We start from the raw sequence: 23,030 nt of genomic DNA on the forward strand, positions 1-23,030 counted from the left end.
GAAGGTATATCAACTTCCAAATACAGTTCAAAGATGAACTCTATTATTGTTTTAAAATATAGATGTTCTGCAGGGTACTGTATTTTCATGGCTAGGAGCCTTATATAAATGCATAAAATTGATTTATAATGATAATTTCATTAGAAGAAATCATAATGGGGGAATTGTTTAAAGGTTTCAGGTCAAGGCAGGATAGGCACGGTGGAGAATAGAAAAAACAATGTAGGCTTGGGAAAATAATAAGTATTCATGAAACAACTACAGAACATATTAGTGTTTATTAAACATGAATTGTGACATATAAATACATAACTAATATAAAAATTCAGAGCAAATCAGGAGTTCTTTTTGCTTGCCAGTACTGACATTTGAACTGAGGGTCTCGTGCTTGCCTGGCTGGTACTCTGCCCCTTGAGATACACCTCCAGATTTTCTTGCGTTATTTTGAAGATGGAGTCTCTTGGATTTTTCTGCCTGGATTGGCCTTGAACTTTGATACTCTGGATCTAAGCCTCCTGAGTAGTTATAGGCATGAGCTACTGGTGGCCAGCTCTGAACTCTCTTTAGTTGATTGGGATTGAGCTGAATATAAAAAGTAATAGAATTTAGAAAGAATAAGGAGGTTGGAGATGGTTTATCTGATAAGAAAAGTAGCTAACCAGAAATACAAAGATTGTAAGATGAAAGTAGGTTGGGGAAATGTGCTGGTGCTAAAGAATAAATTGAATTACCTAGTGATGAAGGCCTGAATACACAAGTCTAAACAAAATCATCTTTCCAAATCATTCTTCCTTAATAGAAACTAGAATTTTTTTTTTTTTGCTAGCCACTAAGAAACCAAAGGTCTACTGCATACAGACTTGCTTCACATTGATTGTCTAACATATACTTTTCTGTACAAATGATAATTTTGTTTTTGTTTTTTGGTGCTGGTCCTGGGGCTTGAACTCAGCGTGTGGGCTCTGACCCTGAGCATTTGTGATCAAGGCTAGCAATCTACCACTTGAGCCACTTCTATCCTTTTTTGTGGTTAATTGGAGATAAAAATCTCATGAATTTTCCTGCCTGGGCTGGCATTTTGAACTCTGATCCACAGATCTAAGCTCCTGAGCAGCTAGGATTATAGATGTGAGCCACTGGTGCCCAGCTTGTGCCACTGACTCTTGTTTAAAAATAAGACAACCAAATGTAATCACCTTACAGAAGAAACCTTTGAGTATGGTGGCCCATGACTGTAATCTCAGCCCAGCTTCTAGGAAGGTGGGAGCAGTAGTATTTTGAGTCTGAGGCCCAGCCCAGGCAAAGGCACCTGCAAGATCCTGTGTCAGAAACAAGACAAAATGAAACTAAAAGGGCTGGAATTCAAATGGTAGAGTGATTGCCTCGCATGCACAAGGCTCTAGGCTTAATCCTCAGCATATGTGGGTGTGTGGAGAGAGATGAGAATAGAAGAGGAGGAGGAAGAGGAAGAGGAGGCAGAGGAGAAAACCTTAAACATTGGTATTTGGAATGGAAGCATATCAGTGATACACATATGGTTTACTTCTCAATTCAATTTCAAATAGATCATTCTTACTTGTTCTTAAATTTTGAATTCTTATCTATCTAATCCTTTAAATAGCTTGCTGAACTGGATCTAAGATGCTTTTAAGCATCAGTGAAGGTCCTTAAAGAAATATATATATATATATATATATATATATGTATGAATATATGTATATATGTATGTAGGTATATATATTTATATGCATTCAGAGAACATTTTAAATCACATTTCTTCTTTAAGATAACTGAGTCAAAAGCTTAGAAATAAAGAGTGCTTGGAAGTGGCATACCCATGCTGGAATTATCACCTTCAAAAAAGTGTTGGTAGCTGCTGCTGTCTCTCCACAGATGACTTAAAAAATTTCAGTCAAGAAATGCTGTCATTATTGTCTAGTTGAACACCATCTTTACCACAATTGTTATTCTTTGTTCAAGCTGAAGTGATTTCTATCCTGTTTATCTTGGAAAAGGTGGCTTGTGTTCTCAGGCTTCCATATCTTTACCATGCAGCCCATCTCTTCCCTAAATGGGTTAAAAATAAGTAAGTAAATAAATAAATAAATGGCATCAAATGAAACAGGTGTCTGAGTAGCTATGGGGAGAGCAAGATACCTGGTTTTCCCTTCTATTCTTCTCGGTAGGAGAGCAGGTAATGTTCAATCTCTTTACAGTTAACCTTTTGCAAATATTTTACAGGATTTTCTTTTGACACAACTATGAAAACTTCCCTTCCCTTTCTGCTCCTTCATCCTTCCCAGCAATCATCTGTGAGCTCTGCTAATCAGAAGGGTGAGGTTCAGCTGATGAAAATACGCTTCAGTAAGAGGAATTCACCTTTGACCCTTTCCACTTCTTTGTCATCCACTCTACTATAGTACAAAATTTCCATTGTTGAGAAACCAGCATCTCTTTTCCCAACAGCTAAACTCACCCAGTGCTTATAACAAAAGAAAAAAAAAAAAAAAAAAAAGAGCCAATTGGCTGTGATGGGAAATGGCTCATTGGCAGCCTTTTATGGAATTTATGAACCCATGGCTTTCCTGTTTCCTATCATCTATTCTCAGTCTCAGGATCACCCATAATATGTTAGATTTTTAAATATTGTATTTTCTCCCATCACTTGGCAAGTAGCTCTTGAAAGTGTTGCTACATATTATGAATGGGTTCCAACAGTCTGAACCCAGAATAGTTGGCTCTCCCCCCCTCCCCCCCAGAGTACCTCTGCTAACTGGTCTGTTTCTTGTACTTTTCTTACACAAGTGGATAGAGAACAAGCATCATCCTCAGCTGACTTGATGAGACTTTTAGGTAGCCTTATTTATGAAGGACAGGGTGGGAGGGGAGTATTTAAAAGGGACTGTTTGAATTTTTTTGGAGAAGCCAATGGTGCTACCACTTTGCATATTCTTAGGTCCTACTCTGGTCTTACGATTATTAAGCACACCTCTGCAGTGAGAACTCAGTCAAATCACAAACTATTAGTATTTGTGTGTGTGTGTGTGTGTGTGTGTGAGAGAGAGAGAGAGAGAGAGAGAGAGAGAGAGAAAGAGGCTTACTGTGTAGTCCAGCCTGCCCTTGAACTCACTAACCTCCTGCCTCAGCCTAGATGTTGGGCTTACAGACATGAGTCAGGATGCTTGCCCAGTATTTCTTTTATAAGTGAGGGCCAAATTGCTTTCCCTAGTGTGGTTTTACTTTTTTCTACAAAATATGTTTTTGCTTTTTAATCGTAAAGGTTCCTCATAAAAACCACCTCTTATACCCAACCTCCTATATAGGTGGTCTGGTCCAATTTAAAATAATGGTGAGGTCTGAAATTTATGAATGTAAGAAGGTAGAATAATTATTTACCTACAATAGAGAAAAATAGAAATAATTTTATTAGAGAATAGACTTTCCACTGAAATAATGTCTTCTACCCTACTACTTTCTAGTTTATTATATGGAAGAATGATGAAGTTTTATATTTATAGCTATATTCTTTAGCCTAAAAATAAAATTTTATTACTGAACTATTGAAATTTCTTGCAATGACTAGAAGATTTATAGCATATTTGCAAAACCATGTAGAAACATATCTTTTATGTGGTATAGACCAGTGATTATCCCAGGGAAGTGCTCTGAAGCATTCTCATTTAACTGAATTCCTATTAATCAGATATGTATATATGTCTGTCTGTATGTATATATATATAAACACCATGGCTATAACTTCCTTTTCTGGAATTCCTTCTTTTTGTTAGATTACTTAATGAAACAGATTGTAAGATGGACAAACACATTTGTCAGGAGGCAGAAGAGAGACAATTGTGAAATTTAGGTTAATGGAAGCAGAAGGCTGAAATAAAAACAAACAAACAAAACACCAAACAAATAAACGAAGGCTATTTCTGCGTGAATATCTCTGGTGTATGGTGAGAAGGATTTTCAGAATAGTATTCTGCTTGGAATGAATCCCTTCTATGTGGCTTCCCTGTGTCTTTTATTATTTTTAGAACTGTAAGCATTTAATATTATGATCACCCTTAAGAAACATATTTGCTGAGACCAGAGTGGAGAGACTTGTTATACATATGTAGTATTTGTATCTAGATCTGTAGAGTTTGGGCTTGAATGAAAAATGTGGTAGAATTGTACAATAGCACCCCTTATATTCATTGGATACCTGATTCTATGATTCATGCATAAGCCTATATATCCGTTTTATCCTAAACATATATATCATAAAGAAAAAATTTAATATATTAAGCACAGCTATAGGTTAGCAATAACTAACAAAACGGAAACAAATACACACAAATAAAACACACAATACACACAAAAGTAATGTGAATGTCATCTCTGCCATGGGCCATAGACCAGAGGCTTGACCCCGGCGCTCCCAGTACACCAGATGCAGTTTACAGTTTACAGTTGTTTACAGTTGTTCCAAACTAGGAAGAGAGCTGTTCTACCCTTCTGGAAGGTTATAATTTTTAGAAGGGATCATGCATGCACAAAATAAATCAAGAGTCTACAAGATTCACCCAGGCTGTAAGCATTAGTTGAGCAGAGAGAGGTGGTGTAATTCTGATTTGGTTGGTTGGTTGGTTTGGTTTGGGGGGTGGGATGGGATCTATTGTATCCTCTTGGAATCAGAGATGAGGAGTTTTGAGGGCAGTTTTTCATTTAGCTTCAATCCTCCACATGACATGATAAGCCTGTAGGATAAAGGGATGGAGAAATAGCTTAGCAGGACCATGACTGAAACTATCATTAAAAAAACTAAAAATTTAAATTTAAAAATGGAAGCTTTTTATAAATGGTAGTTTGAAGAGAACCCCATGATGACTCTCTCCAAATACTATTTCTGTTCTTGTTTTTGAGAGCACATGTGTTCTACACCATACACCTGGCCTCTTTCTATGTCTTGCGCTCTACTAACGTAGTATCTATTATGCCCTGTATTTATGATCTCGTTTGCACTTTTAAGAATATAGGTTGTATTGGGCATTTTCTTCCAGAAGTGCTTACTTGCACCACAGTGGAAGACAAAGGATAGTTTCCTTTCTCCTCGACTTCTACAACGCTGTGAGAAATATGACAGATGCAGCCTCTTCCAGACCTATTTCCAAATCCGTGTAGTCATCCATACAGTATCAAATGGCTTGCTGCCGCTCATTTCAGAGGATGTCTTGCTGAAGTCCTCTTACGATACAACACTCTTGTAGCCATTTAGATGTATCATGTCTTTCACCCATAAATCTAATGTCTTTTCTAAACTAAGCGCTGTTCACACAGTATGACCATACTTTTTTGTTAGTTGAAATAAACAGCAAAACATACATATCCTTTTACTGAACAGTTTCACAGATAGGATATAGGTTCTTACCACAGATCTTCATAACCTCAGCATATGATTTTATTTTTCTTACATTAGAAATTTTTACCTTTCAATGAAATGAGGCATTTGATAGCTTTTTTTTTTTGATAGAGTCAAATGGCCAGCATCACCACTTCACATTTGGAATGTCATTACTAAGTAAAATAAAGGTTGCTTGAACATAAGTGCACCATTATGGCAAGTCAATTTTCTGGCTAAGATGGCTACAAAGTGACTGAAAGGGAATGTAGCATATATATTGTGGACAGGCTGGACAAAGATGATTCATGTTCCAGGCAGGACTGCAGGAGATTTCAGCACACTACTCAGAATGGTGTGCAATTTAAAACATGAATTACCTATTTTTGAAATTTTCCATTCAATATTTCCAGACCACAAAAGTGTGGAAAGCAAAACCACAGAAAAAAATGGAGAACTACTGTCGTTTTTACCCATTCCCTCTTTTGAGCTCTTATTTCGTGGATTTGGAGGTATAATTTTTCCAAACAATGTCTTGACTGGGTAGAAGATGTCATTAATTAGTTTTGCATGTAGCTAGACAATGTCCTGCAGATGGCTTGTGTCTTCGACACTTGTGTTTCCAAGCTTTCTTCGAACAGGAAGCTGCCATCTGGACTTGTCTATGCTCCCCAGTCTTTACTTTATTCACCTGCAAACAGGTCTGATGACAATGCTTATACATAGGGTTTCTGTGAGGATTAAGTAGATCACTACATACAAAGATTTAGAACATTGCATGCCACTTAAGATGTATTGGTGCTACTCTATTCATCATCATCATCATCATCATCATCATCATCATCATCATCATCATCATCATCATCATCATCAGTCTTACTTGTTCTGTTTGGATTTGGTTTTCTTGAGACCTCTCAGACACATCTGAATGAATTGTCTGTCTGTATTGTCTGTGTTCCTTAATTGTAAGCAGAACTTGGCATATCCTCTTAGTATAGACTGCTTGAGGTTATTACATTCTTAAAATAATAGCAGAAACTCCTTGCTACCGGAAAAAAGATATTACAATAAGCAAAATGCATATGTCTCGGCCTTTACTATATATTCAGATAATTTTAAAATATGAATGGAGCAAGGAAAGTGCTAGAAGTACTTTATTTTTTCATTCTTTGCTTCCAAATTAGATGCTCATTATGATTTCCAAATCAAGACCTAGCTTCCTGCCTATTTACAGAAAATATGAAGGGGCGTTCTATCCTTTATATTTCACCTTGATTTGATTTTTATAGTAATTAGCTAATTCATATTTATGTATTCTTAGGCATTTTTTTCTGTAAGAATAAAGAGCAGTCTGGGATAGTGATTATAATAACAGAGGAATGGATAATGGGTAGGTCCTGAAGAATGAATCACAAGGTTAAGTTAGAAGGTTAGGACTTAGTTCTAGCTCTGTTATTTGCTGTTTACCCTTCATTAAGTCAGTTAACCTTTCCTCATTTATAATAATTCTCAAATACTTGTTTAATAAAATATCTGAACATATTTTGTAAACTATGAAGCCTTAATGGAGTGTAAAGTAGTAGATTCCTTAGTGTTACTATTATTCAAGCTGATATACTGCACTCAGAGGGTAGCAGAAATCCCCTAATGCTTTGTTGCAATAATGGAAGAGATTTCACTTTAAATTAAAAGACAAAGGGAGGCAAAATCAAGAGATTTGAATACTTTGTTTATTCTACAGCAATTATTACATATGTGAAGTATAAAGTTATAGGGTTTCTGTGGGGATTAAATTCAGCAATATAAGCAAAGTATATAGTACAAGGACTTATATCCAGGAAATAGAGTTATTACTATTATTATTAGAAGTATTAGAAATATTTAGTTGGGACTGGGAAGTTGGCTCAGTGGTACAGCGCTTGCTTTGCACGCATGAGGCCCTGGGTTCAATTCCTCAGCACCACATAAGCAAAAAGAAAAAAGCCGGAAGTGGCGCTGTGGTTCAAGTGGTAGAGCGCTAGCCTTGAGCTGAAGAACTGAGGGACAGCGCCCAGGCCCAGAATTCAGGCCCCATGACCAGACCCCCCCCCAAAAAAAATTTAGTATCTAGTCAGACACCCATGACTCATCTGAACATAAATCATCCATACACATGTAATACTTACAATTTTCTACCAATCATTTGATTTTTTTGCTTTAAAATATGATAGTTGCCATCTCACAGGTATTTTAGCATCATATTTAGCATATAGTGTTTGTTCAACAGTAGTTTATAGTGAGCCAAGCTCCAATGGCTCATACTTGTAATCCTAGTTACTCAGAAGTCTGAGATCTGAGGATCACAGTTCAAAGCCAGCCTAGGCAGGAAAGTCTGTGGGACTCTTCTGTCCAATTACCAAAAAAGCTGTAAGTGGTAGTCACATGGTAGAACACTAGCTTTGAGCCAAAAGAACCTCAGAGACAGTGCCTAGAACCCAATTCAAGCCCCAGGACTGACACACACAAATAAAAGCTAGTAGAATAGTGGGGTGTGTGGGGGGGGGGGATTTATCAGTCATTGTAGCTCCAGAAGCAGCAGCATTGTTAGCTTGTGCCTGGCACTGGGATAGCACTAGAGACTACTACAAATATTTAGCATGGCAAAGATAAAGAGAAATTAATCTGAAGAGGTTAAGTAGAACCTTGCACATTCAAAGAGTTTAAAATTTATCTTCAAAGCAATAGTAAACCATTAAGGATTTTTTGAAGCTAAAAGGCAATATTAACAGACTCGTGCTTTACAAAATTTCCTCTGATGTTCAGAAAGTGGATTGGAGTGAGGCAAGAGCAAAAAAAAAAAACCAGGAGAGCTATTAGGAAGTAGTTGCAAAAATTCATATGGGAAATAATATTTGTCTGAAGTAAGTTTAGTGGCAGTGGAGCTGGAGAGAAATCAACAGATGTACAAGAGACTTCTAAGACAGAGGTAGAATGAGGTGGCAGCAAGATTGAAGGGTATTATTGGCTGTGAAAAGGATTTCTCTCTTGATCTAAACTCCCCAGCTTTTGCTTCTTCTAAATCTGTCTTGGAAAAAAAATGATGTACTATCATCCTTTAAAATTAGTTCCAATGAAACTTACTAAGCTGGAGGAAATAAATTCTGTTACTGCATTCATTGTGATAAGGAGATTGTATAGAATCCTTGATTTGTACCTGGAAAAAAATCAATATTATTCTTTCTATTACATATACCAGGCTCAAGGATGACCCTTACTAACACCATTACTTAAAGATGTGTACAGGGGCTGGGAATATAGCTCAGTGGTAGAGCATAATGCTAGCAAGGTCCTAGCACTGCAAAAAATAAATAATGTATACAGTATTTATTAAGACATTGCCATTCAGTAAATCAAAACATCATCTTTTGGGATAAAGAATAACATATATTTATTAGGTGCTTATTCAAAGCCCTCAGCCGGAATGTGTGATCAAATGAAAAGCGGGACCAGAAACAGAAGTAGAGTAATTTTCAGGTTATATTGTGGTAGAGATGAGAAAGATATGTAAATAAGTAATTATGAAACAAACTAGTGGTGATTAGGCACACAAGAATTTATATGTTCTGCATGCACCTTTATGGTGTGCAACATTAGTGTACGGTCACGTTTATGTCCTAAATAAGACTATGAATTCATTGAAATTAGAAACGATCTACCTTCATTTTATGTCTCCAGTTTTGTGTACTTCCTGAATGAAACACATAGAAACAGTGAGGCTAGGCCCTCGCTTGAATAAGAGGAAGGACATATTTTAAGGAAGAACCTAAACATTTTGGAAAGCTGAAGAGTTTCAGTCCTTCAATCAGCTACCTCCATTAAAGAGGTGGCTTAGAAATATGTAGAGATGAGGTTAATGATAACATTTATGACATGAGAAGAAGCATCTATTCCTCAGTTTGAAAAGTAGACACACCCTATTCTAAAGAACAGTCAAGTTCATTAGGTTTGTAATTGGTGGATAAGGAAAAGTGGAGCCTGCCTACCTGCATGCCTGCCTACCTGCTTCCCTGTCTCCCTTCCCCTTCCTTCCCTCCCTCCCTCCCGCCCTCCCTTCCTTCCCTCCGTCTTTCCTTTCTTCCTTCCTTCCTTCTTTGTGCAATACCTGTATATTCTTAGGTACCACACAATAAGAATTAGTTGCATCACAAAGACAAGTCCTTGTGGTCTACTAATAACAAAAAAAATCCTTTAAGAAAGCTACATCAACCATATAAGATGATGCTAAGTGAAATGAATCCCAACATAGGAACACAGAGGTTTTTATCTTTCTTGCTGTTGTTTTTAATATATTTATAATAATTTATAATATATTTATCATGCGATTTAAAAAAATTTGTTTCTTTTGTATGTTCTTCCCCCTATGGTATCATCCCTGTTTTCACTGTATTTGATTCTCGTGCCCTGCATCTTGTTTATACATTTTTCTAATTTGGGAAGGGGAAGGGAAATAACAAAATGCTGAAATAAGAATACAGGTTGACCTATTGTAACAATGAGATGTACAAGACACTATGTGGAAAACGAACTTCACAGTTTGGGGTGAGGGGAGGGAGGAGTTGAGGAGGCAGGGAGGGAAGGGATGCAAAGGAGGGAGTAACAATGCTCCATAGGAAATGTACTCCTTACCTTACTCATGTAACTGTAACCTCTGTACAGTATCTTTGCAATAAAAAATATACTCTAAAAAAAAAAAGCAAAAGGAAGAAAACTACACCAGCAAGTAGGAAACCAAGAATTCCACATTCCAAAATTGAAGGAGCATTTAATTACAGCTGAATAAAACCCAGGATAAGGAGGAATGAGGAATAAGCCTATTCCTAGTAAAAGAAGAAAATAAATTAGCCAGGAGAAGCAAATACTGAGCCAGACACCAGTGGCTCAGATCTGTAATCCTAGCTGCTCAGGAGGCTGAGATCTGATTATCACTATTTGAAGCCAGCCCAGGCAGGAAAATCCATGAGATTCTTATCTCCAATTAACTTCCCAGAAAATGCCACATGTTGGTGCTGTGGTTCAAGTGGTAGACTGCTAGCCTTGAGCAAAACAGAAGCTCAGAAGCTTTTGACCTTTTCTGCTTATCCTAGACTTATACTAGTTATTGCAAATAAGGGATACCATGGGACCTATGTTTCTTTGGGCCTGGCTTACTTCACTTAATATAATTTTTTCCAAGTCTTTCTATTTTCTAACAAATGGGGCGATGTCATTCTTTCTCATGGAGGCATAGAATTCTACTCTCTCTATATACCACATTTTCTTGATCCATTTATCTACTGAGGGGCATTTGGGTTGGTTCCATATCTTAGCTATGGTAAATAATGCTGCGATAAACATAGTTGTGCTGGTAGCTTTAGTATGGCCTTGTTTGTGATCGTTTGGGTAAATGCCAAAAGTGGGATTGCTGGGTCATAGGGGAGCTCTATGTGGAGTCTTCTGAGGAACTTCCATACTGCTTTCCAAAGTGGTTCAACAAGTTTACACTCCCACCAACAATGAAGTAGGTGTTCCCTTTTGGCCACATCTCTTCCAGCATCTGTTGTTATTAGATTTCTTGATTATAGCCATTCTAACTATGGTGACATTTTTCTAATTTGGGGAGGGGAAGGGAAATAACAAAATGCTGGAATAAGGATACAGGCTGACCCATTGTAACAATGAGATGTACAAGACACACACAACTTTACAAGGGGAGGGGGGGTGGGGGGAGTTGGGGAAGAAAGGGATGGTAGGGGGAAAACAAAGGAAGAGGCAACAATGCTTGATAGGAAATGTACTCATTACCTTGCTCATGTAACTGTAACCCCTCTGTACACTACACTATTTTTACAATAAAAAACATAATTTTTAAAAAAAAGAAGAAAAAGGAGCTCAGAAACAGCGCCCAGGCCAAACAGCGCCTAGGCCAGGCCGAACTCAGCCCTGGATTAGAGAAAGAAAGAAAGAAAGAAAGAAAGAAAGAAAGAAAGAAAGAAAGAAAGAAAGAAAGAAAGAAAGAAAGAAAGAAAGAAAGAAAGAAAGAGAAAGAAAGAAGGAAGGAAGGAAGGAAGGAAGGAAGGAAGGGAAGGAAGGGAAGGAGGGAGGGAGGGAGGGAAGGAAGGGAAGGAGGGAGGGAAGGAGGGAAGGAAGGGAAGGAGGGAGGGAGGGAGGGAAGGAGGGAAGGAAGGGAAGGAGGGAGGGAGGGAGGGAGGGAGGAAGGAGAGAGAGAAGCAAACACTGACGTCAGCTCTTTGAGCCTTTAAGGGAAAGATCAAACCACTTCTGTTTTAAAGCTTTTAAAGAATTTCTTACCTAAGGGTTTTTGCCTAGAATTTAGGTGTACATATATTGTTTGCACGTGCACATTTACTTCTTGAAAGAATTCCCTCAAAGTTTTGCCTTTACAATGCTGTTACTCATTCGTACTTGTTTTTATTTCCAGTGCACACCAAAATGTGGCCCAGGATTCAAGCATCGGATTGTTCTGTGCAAGAGCAGTGACCTTTCCAAGACCTTCCCAGCGGCACAATGTCCCGATGAAAGCAAACCTCCTGTTCGGATCCGCTGCAGCCTGGGCCGCTGCCCGCCTCCTCGCTGGGTGACAGGAGACTGGGGCCAGGTGAGGCGGCTGGAGTGAGGGTTGCTGTTGAACCAGAGGCTCCTGAGGTTTTGTCTTTGCAAGGGTTTGAGAGACGAGGCGCCGTTCACACTGGGAAGTCTGCCACAGCACATTGAGTCGTGTTCCCCCACACCTACGTACATCTCTTTCTTTTCTTCTTGAGACAGTCTCACTAGCCCAGCTGGCCTTGAACACCCACACTTCCTGCCTCCACACACATGTGCCATGGCGTGCCACATACATCCCTTTTTTTTTTTCTTGGTCAGTCGTGGGGCTTGAACTCTGGGCCTGGGCCCTGTCCCTCAGCTTCAGGCTAGCACTCTACTACTTGAGCCACAGTGCCACTTCCGGTTTTCTGGTAGTTTATTGGAGATAAGAGTTCCAAGCCTTTCCTGCCCGGGCTGACTTGGAACCATGAGCCTCGGAGCCCAGACTCCTGAGTAGCTAGGATTACAGACACACATCCCAATTTTAATTACACTTTCTGCCCTACCGTTTTAAGTAAAAATTAGAATAGACATAGACCCAGTCAGTGGAGATTTGAAGAAACACCAAAGCTTTGGATTCTAATTCAAGAACAAATGAACACCAATGTCTTAATTTTCCCACATGCAAAAAAAAGGAAAGTTCTTTCTAACCTCATAGAGAAGTTTGGGCAGCTAGCTGTTGGTTCAAAATATGTTTGACAATCTTAGAAAATATTATTAATACACTTCAAATGTTTTCTTTTTCTCTGGTGGATGATGTGAATTGGGCTTTGGTATGTATTTTTTTATATTGAACTCATTTTTATTTTATGTTCCAATTCCTAGTTTTCTTTCTCATGTACTGTTGTGTTAACTTGATATTAGCTATCTAAAACCCCGTTAAACAGGTTGGTTCTCATCACAAGAAGAATGACAAACTTTGTGAAATAGTGCCTTTATTAAATAGCTAGACTGATTGTTACAGTTGCTCAAATTAGCCATTATATAGTATCTGTATATACACTTCTTTTTTGGGGGGAGGGGGGGTTCGGTTGTGGGCCTGAACTCTGGGCCTGAGCGCTGTCTCTCAGCTCTTCAGCTCAAGGCTAGCACTCTACCACTTGAGCCACAGCGCCACTTCCAGCTTTTTTCTTTTTGCTTATGTGGTGCTGAGGAATCGAACCCAGGGCCTCATGCATGCAAGGCAAGCACTCTACCACTGAGCCACCTTCCCAGCCCTGTATATACACTTCATAATGCCAACTTTTTCACAATAAACAGTTATATCTCTTCACTTAAAAATAAAAATTGGCATGTTTGAAGCACAAAGGAAAATTCAGTGTTGTTTTCCTAAATGCCAAAGAAGGTATCTGTTAAATTATACTTTAAAAATAATACAAAAGCGGCTATGTTGAGCAAGCTTGTAATCTCAATACTTGGGAGATGGAGGCAAAAGGATCATGAGTTCAAAGCAAGCCTCTGCTACATAGTAAGATCCTGTCTTAATAGTGATGATTATAACTACAATATCATAGAAAGGAAATTTATAGCCAGCCAATATCCTGTGGTATTATAATTTGCCTATCAAAATTAATTTTCTAATTTTCAAGACTCAACCTATAACAGTATGATTTTGTTTACCTGCAATTACATGTTAAAAATGGCATTTCAAAGCTGGGATTTAGCTTAGTGGTATAATGATCACTTAACATGCATGAAGCCCTGGGTTTGGGTCCATAGAAGTAGATAGTAAACTTTTGGCCAAAATCCACTATTACTGGAGCATGGCAACAATTCAACATTTTTGGAGTATAACAGTGTGTGTGTGTGTGTGTGTGTGTGTGTGTGTGTGTGTGTGTGTGTGTATGTATACATACATATTTCTTTTATTGGGAAAAGGCAAAGATTTTTAGCGCCTTTTGAGGTAAGTAAACATATTTCCTCTGTGCCAAGTTCTATGAAGATGTATCACCAACTCTGGAGAAGTAGTTCATTTCATTTCCAAAATTTTCAAATGGAATACACTTGATAAAAATAAATGTTTCCCATAGAAGCCTGTTTCATACTGCATTCTGATAATATATACTTTTATACATTTTAGAGTGTGTTTGTCATTCTGTAAAAGAAAGCATATGAATATCTTTGCAAATCTGGTGATTGCTCTGAGTTATTGCAAACAAATGCAATAAGGCTTCTATATACCTTGTAAATACAGCATCCTGTCTTTGTGCTGGTAAGCTCCTTATCCTTTTTTTTTTTTTTTTTTGGTCAGTCGTGGGGCTTGAACTCTGGACCTGGGTGCCGGCCCTCAGCTCTTCAGCTCAAGGCTAGCGCTCTACCATCTGAGCTACAGCGCCACTTCCGGTTTTCTGGTGTTTTATTGGAGATAGGAGTCTCATAGTCTCTCCTGCCCGGGCTGGCTTTGAACCTTGACCCTCAGATCTCAGCCTCCTGAGTAGCTAGGATTACAGGTGTGAGCCACCGGCGCCCGGCTCCTTATCCTTTTGATCACAGACCTCACAGGTTTTTGAGTGGCAGGCCCAAGAAACAGATCTAGCTCCATTCTTCAATCTAGGTGGCTGAGTGGTCCCAGCTACACCCAGCCACTCAGTAACTTCAATCCTGAAGTGATGGAATCCCTGAGCAGATGAACAAGGGAAACATGCTAACTGGTTAATAGCTGATCACTTCTCAGGTTTGGGACCTAAAATACCTTAGAAAAATTAAAGTGCTTATTCAAGCTTTTTAAAAACGATCCCTTAGCAGGCTCCTTACCAATCACCACTACTATGTTAGTAATGATTTGATAGACCACCAGGTTATTTACCTATGAACCTAAAATAAATAGGGATCAAAAGTAATAACCCAGCTCTAGAATCTCTCTGTATTCTACTTCATCACTGGGATTTTCTCACTCCTCTCCCACTACATTTCATCAATGTTGCATGGAATTGTTGGAGAGATAGCTCAAGAAACCAGCATCTCTTGAACTCTGGCTTCCTAGAGCAATAATGTGAGTTTTTAAATGAATTTTGTAGTAGAATAAATGATCCCTTAATGATGACCCAGTACTGTACTAAGAATTGTTGAAATTGGAATTTTGTTTCTCTGTCTTTGAATGCAGTGTTCTGCTCAGTGTGGCCTTGGACAACAAATGCGTACTGTGCAGTGCCTCTCCTATACTGGACAAGCATCTAGTGACTGTCCAGACACTGTTCGGCCTCCATCCATGCAGCAGTGTGAAAGCAAATGTGACAGTACACCCATCTCCAGTACTGAAGGTAAGAGACCTGTGGTCTCTCATGATGCCTCTGCTGTTCCTAGGAATCCTTAGTTAGCATATAGTTTGTATAAAGGGTGGTGAAAGCTGTGTATGCCCTGGACTAATATCAGGAGACCTAAGTTTAATGCTGACTCTTGGAATTCTTTAGCCTTGCTAAGTCACTTAACTTCTCAAGAGGTAAGTCTACCAATCTATAAAGTGAGAGATTAGAGTGGGTAGTCCCTAAGGTCATGGCCGAGTTAGAATGTTTTTTAAGAAAACTCTGTTATGGGAAAGTGCTGTGTAATGAGCCACTCTTAAAATTGAAAATGTTCTTTTGATGAGATAATAAATCTCTAGCATTATGAAGATTCAGCTCACAATTATTATGCATAATGAAAGCATATATGTAAAGATAGTTGTGGTATAAATGCTCATTTTCTCATTGTAGAAAGTGAAAATAATTATGTAGCTTTTAATGAACAGAATGACAGTGCTCTAACACGTCTCTTTTTCTTAGATATTGGAAATTCCTTCCACTAACGGCAGAGTTAGCCAAATTATGAATTTTCTTATCTTTTATTTAAATAAAAGTGCTTTATTCATTTAGTAAGTGTTTCAAAAATGTCTTGAATTCTACTATACAAAGCACTGTATCAGAAATAAGAATTAAAAAGTCAGGTGCTATTCATGAAATGGAGATCGGGAGAATCTCAATTTGAAGTCAGCTCAGGAACAAAGTTAGCAAAATCCATCCTAACAAACAAGCTGGGCATGGTGATACACATCTGTAACCCTCCTGCTATGGGAGAGGCATAAGTAGGAAGACTGTGGCACAAGCTTGGGCAAAAAGTTTGAAACTCGGGGCTGGGAAGGTGGCTCAGTGGTAGAGCGCTTGCCTTGCATGCAAGAGGCCCTGGGTTTGATTCCTCAGCACCACATGAGCAAGAAGAAAAAAAATGTTTGAAACTCTCCTTTAAAACTAAAGAAATAAAAAGGAGTGAGAGATATGGTTTAAGTTGACAATATCTGCCCAACAAGCATGAAGAAATAAATTCCAACTCTTAGAAATCCCCATCCCCCCATACACCCTACACAAAAACTTAAAAGCTGTTAAGAATCTGGAGGTATGTATGGCATGGTGAATGGGGTTCAGACAACATTTTCACATAAAATAGAGCTGTGATCAAATCAGGTGCATGAACAACATATAAAATAACACATTCAAATCAACTAAGTAACCCATGATGGGGTTCTGCTTGAAAATAAATGTCAGAAACAGAGTTCCCGATAGGAAATGTACTCATTTACCTTACTCAGATAACTGTAACCCCTCTGTACAGTATTTTTACAGTAAAAAATATACAAAAAGAAAAAAAACAGAGTTCTTGTGGCTCATACTTATAATGCTCGCTACTCAGGAGACTGAGATCATAGATTCTAGTTCAAAGCCAGTGTGGACAGATTTGTGAGACTTTTAATTTCAATTAAGCAGCAAAAAGCCAGAAATAGAGACATGGTTCAAGTGATAACCATTAGCAAAAAAGCCAACCCAAATAGCTCAAGGCCCTGAGGTTAAATCCTAGTGCCAGTCAAAAAAACCAACCCACAAAAACTGCCATAAACATGTCAAAGCAAATATCTGGTTTGACAGGACACAGAGTCCTTGCCTCTTTGCCAAAGGTCCAGTTTTTACATATTGAGGCCACAATGCAATTACTTTTATTATAAATTTTTATATTTTCAAAATAGTATAACCTTGTTTTACATTAATTGAAAATCAAAACTTTGTAAGTTCTCTGACTACTTATTTTTTGTCTTTATGAGACATTCTAAAAAAGGCTGCCTTGAGAAGAGCCCAGCATCCATAATGGCTAGAAGTAGTTTGCCTAGAAAAATTGTCTCTTAAGCCGGGTGACAGTAGCTCACACCTGTCATCTTAGCTACTCAAGAGGCTGAGGTCAAGATTCAAAGCCTGCTTGAGCAGAAAAGTCTGTGAGACTCATCTCCAATTAACCACCAGAAAACCGGAAGTGGCCTTGTGGCTCTAGAGCACTAGCTTGAGCTGAAATGAGCTCAGGGACAGCACCCAGGCCCAGAGTTCAAGCCCCATGACAAAAAAAGAAAGAAAAAGAAAGAAAGAAAGAAAGAAAGAAAGAAAGAAAGAAAGAAAGAAAGAAAGAAAGAAAGAAAGAAAGAAAGAGAGAGAGAGAGAGAGAGAGAGAAAGAGAGAAAGAAAGAGAGAAAGAAAGAAAGAGAGAAAGAGAGAAAGAAAGAGAGAGAGGGGGAAGGAGGGAGGAAGGGAGGGAGGGAGGGAGGGAGGAAGGGAGGGAGGGAGGAAGGGAGGGAAAGAAAAGAAATTGTCTCTTAAATAATCTAAGTAAAAATGTCTCCCTTTCATGAAGCTATGGCAAATAACTGATCCATTGTAAGTTATTAGCCAGTCCGTTTCTTTCACAATGTCAAGGTACAAAAGTTCAGTGGGAGGGAAAAATGTAACTATCAGGTTATTCTATTAGACCCTTTATATTATCCATCTTACTTGTGTGACATACATAAATATACCTCCCTGTATGTGTATGTATGCTTACTATGCTGACAACAATCTTTTGAGAGTTATTGCTGATAAAGAAACCCAAGCACAGAGAGGAAGGGTTACTTGTGCAAATGAACAAGGCTAGGAAATAGTAGGAAAGAATTTGAACTCAGATTTGACAGAGCCAAACATAAATGTTCCACTAGATTTACATATACTTTTTAGTTGTTTTGTTTTGCTGTTTATAACACAGGTTCTCAAAATGTAGCCCAGGTTTGCCTTGAATGTGGTGATCCTCCTGCGCCCCCCCCCCCCCCGCTAGTATACAGGTATGCACCACCATACCAGACATTTGGCAAAAAATGCTGTGTCTCTGTATTTTGTCATGCCTGATGATCATTTTTCTTAAACCAAAGTCCTAAGTAAACTAGAACAATGGATATAATTTTGAAACATCTTTCAAACTTGATAGGTCCAGCCTAAAAAATACATCTTTTTAGGAAAGGTTTATATCATTTTTACTTGAAAAATTATAAATTATTTCGATAGATGCTATTATTATCATTGTTTAAAGTAGGAAGTAGGAGGCTTTAGTCTAGGAATACAGCTTAGTGATAGAGCAATGCTTACCTAACTTATGCAAGGTCCTGGGTTCAGTTACTCTGCGGCAAACAACAACAACAAAATAGATAGAATTCAAGGGAGAGAGAGAGACAGAGAGAGGGAGAGAGACAGGAGAGAGACAGAGAGAGAGTTGTGACAGTTAAAGAGAATGAGAAAGATAAATAGGGTATCAAGAAGCCAAAATAGTGGAAGGGAAATAGGAAAAGGAAAAAGGGAGATATAATTTACTATATTCAACATCTGCTTTAGTTTTCTATTTCTGAAAGCTGTCAGCAAAAGGCTAAAACGTAAGCATGATCTTGACAGCTTAACAGACTGCCACACCATTGCTGCTGAAGTTGAATTATTGTCACACACAGACTGCCACTGATGAGGGTAACACACCATTGCTGCTGAGGTTGAATTATTGTCACACTGCATTTGAAGCAATGTGCAAAATTTCTAACGTATGTTCGGCAGCTAGGACTAGCCTACTAAAGCTCATGTGAAACTATCCAAAAATGCCATTTTTGTATTGTGCATGCAGTTTCAAGTTTCCTTGTAGTTTATATGGTGAGTCTTTTCCACTTCTTGACAGCACAAGACACTGGGTCATCTCGTATTTATTGCTGTCAGTTAATGATTCAAGGTGTTCATGAGCTGGTAACCCACCCAGGACAGGTGTCTTCAGAGTATATTGGTTTCCTAGCCTCTGATGTCTGATGGTGGCTTTTGATGGATCTGAGTCTCCCTCAACAAAGAACTTAGGAAAGCCTTCGAGGCTTCACAGGTCTCATACTGAGATCACTGGAACAAAATAGCTACTGAATTTAGATTTTAGTGTGGAACCTGAGATATTAAAAATCAGTGAGAAAAACAATAAAGACCATTTGAATGCTGATTTCTAGGAGGTAGGGAAAGTCAGTTTTTAATTTTTTATGTACCACTTCAAAGAGCTCATAATCTACTTAAGAGTTCAGGTTCACATTCCTGGCTGTCTGGACTTGGGTTGCAGTATGCCACATGGAGGTAGAGTGTGGGTGGCATCCAGGGAATTGAACTGGGCAAAAACAAAATGGGAAAGCAAAGAGAGAAAGGATTCATCCATGGTAATATGAAATCAGAATGGAGTTTGCTAGCTAGTATCACCTAGCTTCAAGATAAAAGGAAGTTGGTGCACTGCTCTAATAGTAGTGAATAATGTCCCAGGTGAGACTTGTTATTTCCTCCTTGGCTAGGATGTATAAAATGTATAAAATGCCAATGGCTCAAGTGCAACCTTATCAAGAAGAGCCCACAGAGGACACCTCCCCAATCTTAACTCCTATACAGGAATGCATCCTGCTCATCTCTGTCTTTCCATTGCTTACCAAGCTCTCCATTTCTATGGGTAGTCTATCAGAAACATGTCTGTGTTGTACTTGTTTATTTTTTTAATCCAAAAGAAATGCCTTAGGCTTAATTCCTAACTCTGCTTACTATGTTTGTCTGAATCTCATAAGCAGCTTTTAGGCACAGAGAATCTATGATACTGTTCTACAAAGACAGATACTGAAGTGTCCACTGTGGCCATGGACAAATCTGTGTGTGGGTGTCTCCATGACTCCAGTGATTTAGTTGGCAAGCCTTAGAGTGGTTGATGAACTAAATGCTAAAGTACTCCACTGGAGGAGTTTGTCTAGTCACCAGGCCAAATTAAGACTTTAAAGTCAGAATGAATTTGAATCCCACTGCATCCTAAATGTGTAAGGCTTTTGAACGCATATCTTTTAGATCAGTGTTTTTGAAAGACTAATGTAAAGCACCTGGGGGAGGGGGGAAATCCCATTGCATATCAATGATATATAGATTCACGTGCTACCTATGAAAAAGGTTGTGTGATTTCATCATTCAACTCTACTAAAGCCTGGTTTGCCAATAAGATCTGCTCCAATGTGGGCGTGGCAAGTTATTTACAATTCTAATAGTGATCTAGTTCACTTCAAGGGACACAGGGACTGGCTTTAGGTACTTGATGTGTTTCTAAGAATTTTGGCATACTTGATGAATTGATTTTTTCCTACTAGAATTCCTTGGTCTTGGGTACAGTGGTGTGTGTGTGTGTGTGTGTGTGTGTGTGTGTGTGTGTGTGTGTGTGTGTGTGTGTGTGTGTGTGTGTGTGTGTGTGTGTGTGTGTGTGTGTGTGTGTGTGTGTGTGTGTAATAAGAATGGAATAAAGTATAAAAGCAGAGACTTGTTAGGCCCACAGAATGTGTCCTAGAGAAACCATATAATAATAATAAGCCAGACATTTATGGCTCATGCCTGTAATTTTAGCTACTTAGGAGGCTGAGATCTGAGGATTATGGTTCAAAGCCAGCCTGGGCAAGACAGTCCAGTTCATGAGAATCTTATCTCCAAAACGCTACTTAGAAAAGGCCAGAAGTGGTGCTGTAGTTGGCTCAAGTGGTAGAGCACTAAGCCCTGAGCATAAAAAGCTCAGAGGCAGGGCCCCAGGCCCTGAGTTCAGGCCCTGGGACCAGGAAAAAGAAAAGAACGAAGGAAAGAAAGAAGGAAGGAAAGAAGGAAGAGACAGAGAGACAGAGAGAGAGAAGGAAAGAGAAAGAAGGAAAGGAAGGAAGAGAAAATATAATAAGGACCTCTTCCCCGTCCAGTATCCTTACAAGAAGGTCTTGCCATTCTCCTCCCAGGAGAGTAGTTAGCTGGTATAGCCAGGATATCCTGCTCATAATGGAACAGAAAACTCAGACTCTTTCCTCTGAAAATCTATGACACTTATGGCTCAGATTCCATGATCTTAAAGTATAAGAAAAGGACTTGGGATGTAGGGCAGTGATAGAATGCTTGCATAGCATGAGAAAAATATGACAGTAAAGATCAAAATTTTTAAGGCAGATGAATTTATAGAAAACATTTTTTTCAATCATGAGTTTGAGGCCAACCTAGGTTACATAGTGAGATCATGTCTCAATTAGAAGAGGGAGGAGGAGAGAAGAAGGGGTAAATAGGGAGAAGAGGAGGAAGGAGAGGAGAAGGAAGAGCCCTAAGGGATTTATTGAATAGATCTATTAGTATTTATTTGTGGATAAAAATACTACTTGGGTGTAGAGAAAATTTTAAGTATTATCCAGAAATCAATGTCAATTTATGATCATTCATATATTAAGATTACAGCATTTAATTACTGTTTTGATTTTAGTGGGAAAAAATCTGATTTACATACAATTTTCTTTTTACAAAAGTTAGCTGTATTATATATTGTCTCAAGAGTAGAAGACAAAAAATTATTTCATAATTGTAATGAGTTTTGAGAATGAGGAAGACCTGTGAAAGGATAAGTTTTGTAATTAAGTCCCCTCAACTACATCATCATTATGTCAGCAAGTCAATCCAAGCCTAGAACAAAGCAGTCTTCTCTAAGCTAAAACTGACAATGTCAAGGATGAATACACCAATCCAATTTAAAACAGTTCTTTTTTTAAAAAAAATGTTTTTTATTTAAAAATCTTTATTAAACAGACTGGTTACAGTTACGTAAAAGAATACATTTCCTTTTGGACAATGTTACCCCTTCTCTTGCTTTCTCCCAATTTTTCCCCCCATCCCACCCACAAGTTGAATAGTTCGTTGTATAGTTCAGTATGGTATCCAGTGAAGACTACTGCTGCATTTGTTTACCCTTGATCCCTCCATTTCTGTATTAATGTAACAGCAATTCAATTTCTTGGTGTATCTAAACATTGTCTGTCCACTCATTAAACTGATGAAAGGTAGGAAGCAGTCATTTAGGCTACTCTAAATAACTGAGACAACTGGACTTGTATTTTTAGGGCAGTATTTTCCCAGGAGCAATTCAAATAGTACATTCCCATTGAGAAATTTAACTTCTTGCTTCCTTCCCAACTTCTGGCAATAAGAGATGCTAACTCACGACTGATGATAATATCAATTCAATCTCTTACACTTACCATGTGTTTTCTATGCAGATGCTGTAATTGTTAAACCTGTAGTCACCCATGTTCCATAGTAGAGTGAATAATCACTCTTTAGTGACAAATGAAAAAGCTTTAGAAACAGAAGAGTGATTGCTTCACAAAGGTTGTACACAACAAAGCTAGTATTAAATCCAGGCAGTCTGGCTTCTAATTTTATGTTCTTGTACTATTGAAACAACCAGTTCTCTTCTATCTGTTTATCAGTTAAATCATTTTTATATTTTGGCAAAGAAGGTCAAAGCCAAAGTTTACTTTTGTATTTGAAAGTCTTACAAAGACCTGTTGCAGAGTATAATGTGATTTGGGATTAAAGATGAGTGATACTGTATTACCAGGGGTAGGCTCAGTTTTTTTCCCACTCTGGTAACTGTATTATCTTGACAGTAGACTCCTCTTGGTAACAGTGCTAAAAAAATTTCCCCAAAATATTTATTTTGGGAAAAATATTCATATTTTCACAAAATATTCACCTTCTAACCTTTTTATGAGAGTTGGGTAAGTTTACTGATCATGACTAACTAGAAAGAAGAGAAATAAAATACAATACTGGTTAACTTCTAGTCTAAAATATGTGCTCTTTTCCCCTCAGATTCACATAGGATCCACCAAATATTATCCAATTTTTAGTACAAAGTTTTAAGAATATTT

At 38.2% G+C, this 23,030-nt stretch overlaps 1 protein-coding gene across 1 annotated transcript in view; it reads left to right on the plus strand.

The window, feature by feature from the left end:
• LOC138833027 (A disintegrin and metalloproteinase with thrombospondin motifs 6) overlaps window positions 1–23,030 on the plus strand; it is a 209,476-nt gene that overhangs the window by 181,975 nt on the left and 4,471 nt on the right. Inside the window, exons 23-24 of the mRNA XM_070031386.1 lie at window positions 11,844–12,020; window positions 15,111–15,267. Coding sequence (XP_069887487.1) covers window positions 11,844–12,020; window positions 15,111–15,267 — 334 coding nt within the window. The remainder of the gene's footprint in view (window positions 1–11,843; window positions 12,021–15,110; window positions 15,268–23,030) is intronic.

This window comes from Dipodomys merriami, unplaced genomic scaffold (assembly GCF_024711535.1).
Source record: "Dipodomys merriami isolate MVZ:Mamm:240054 unplaced genomic scaffold, mDipMer1.0.p SCAF_20, whole genome shotgun sequence".
Lineage (NCBI taxonomy): Eukaryota > Metazoa > Chordata > Mammalia > Rodentia > Heteromyidae > Dipodomys > Dipodomys merriami.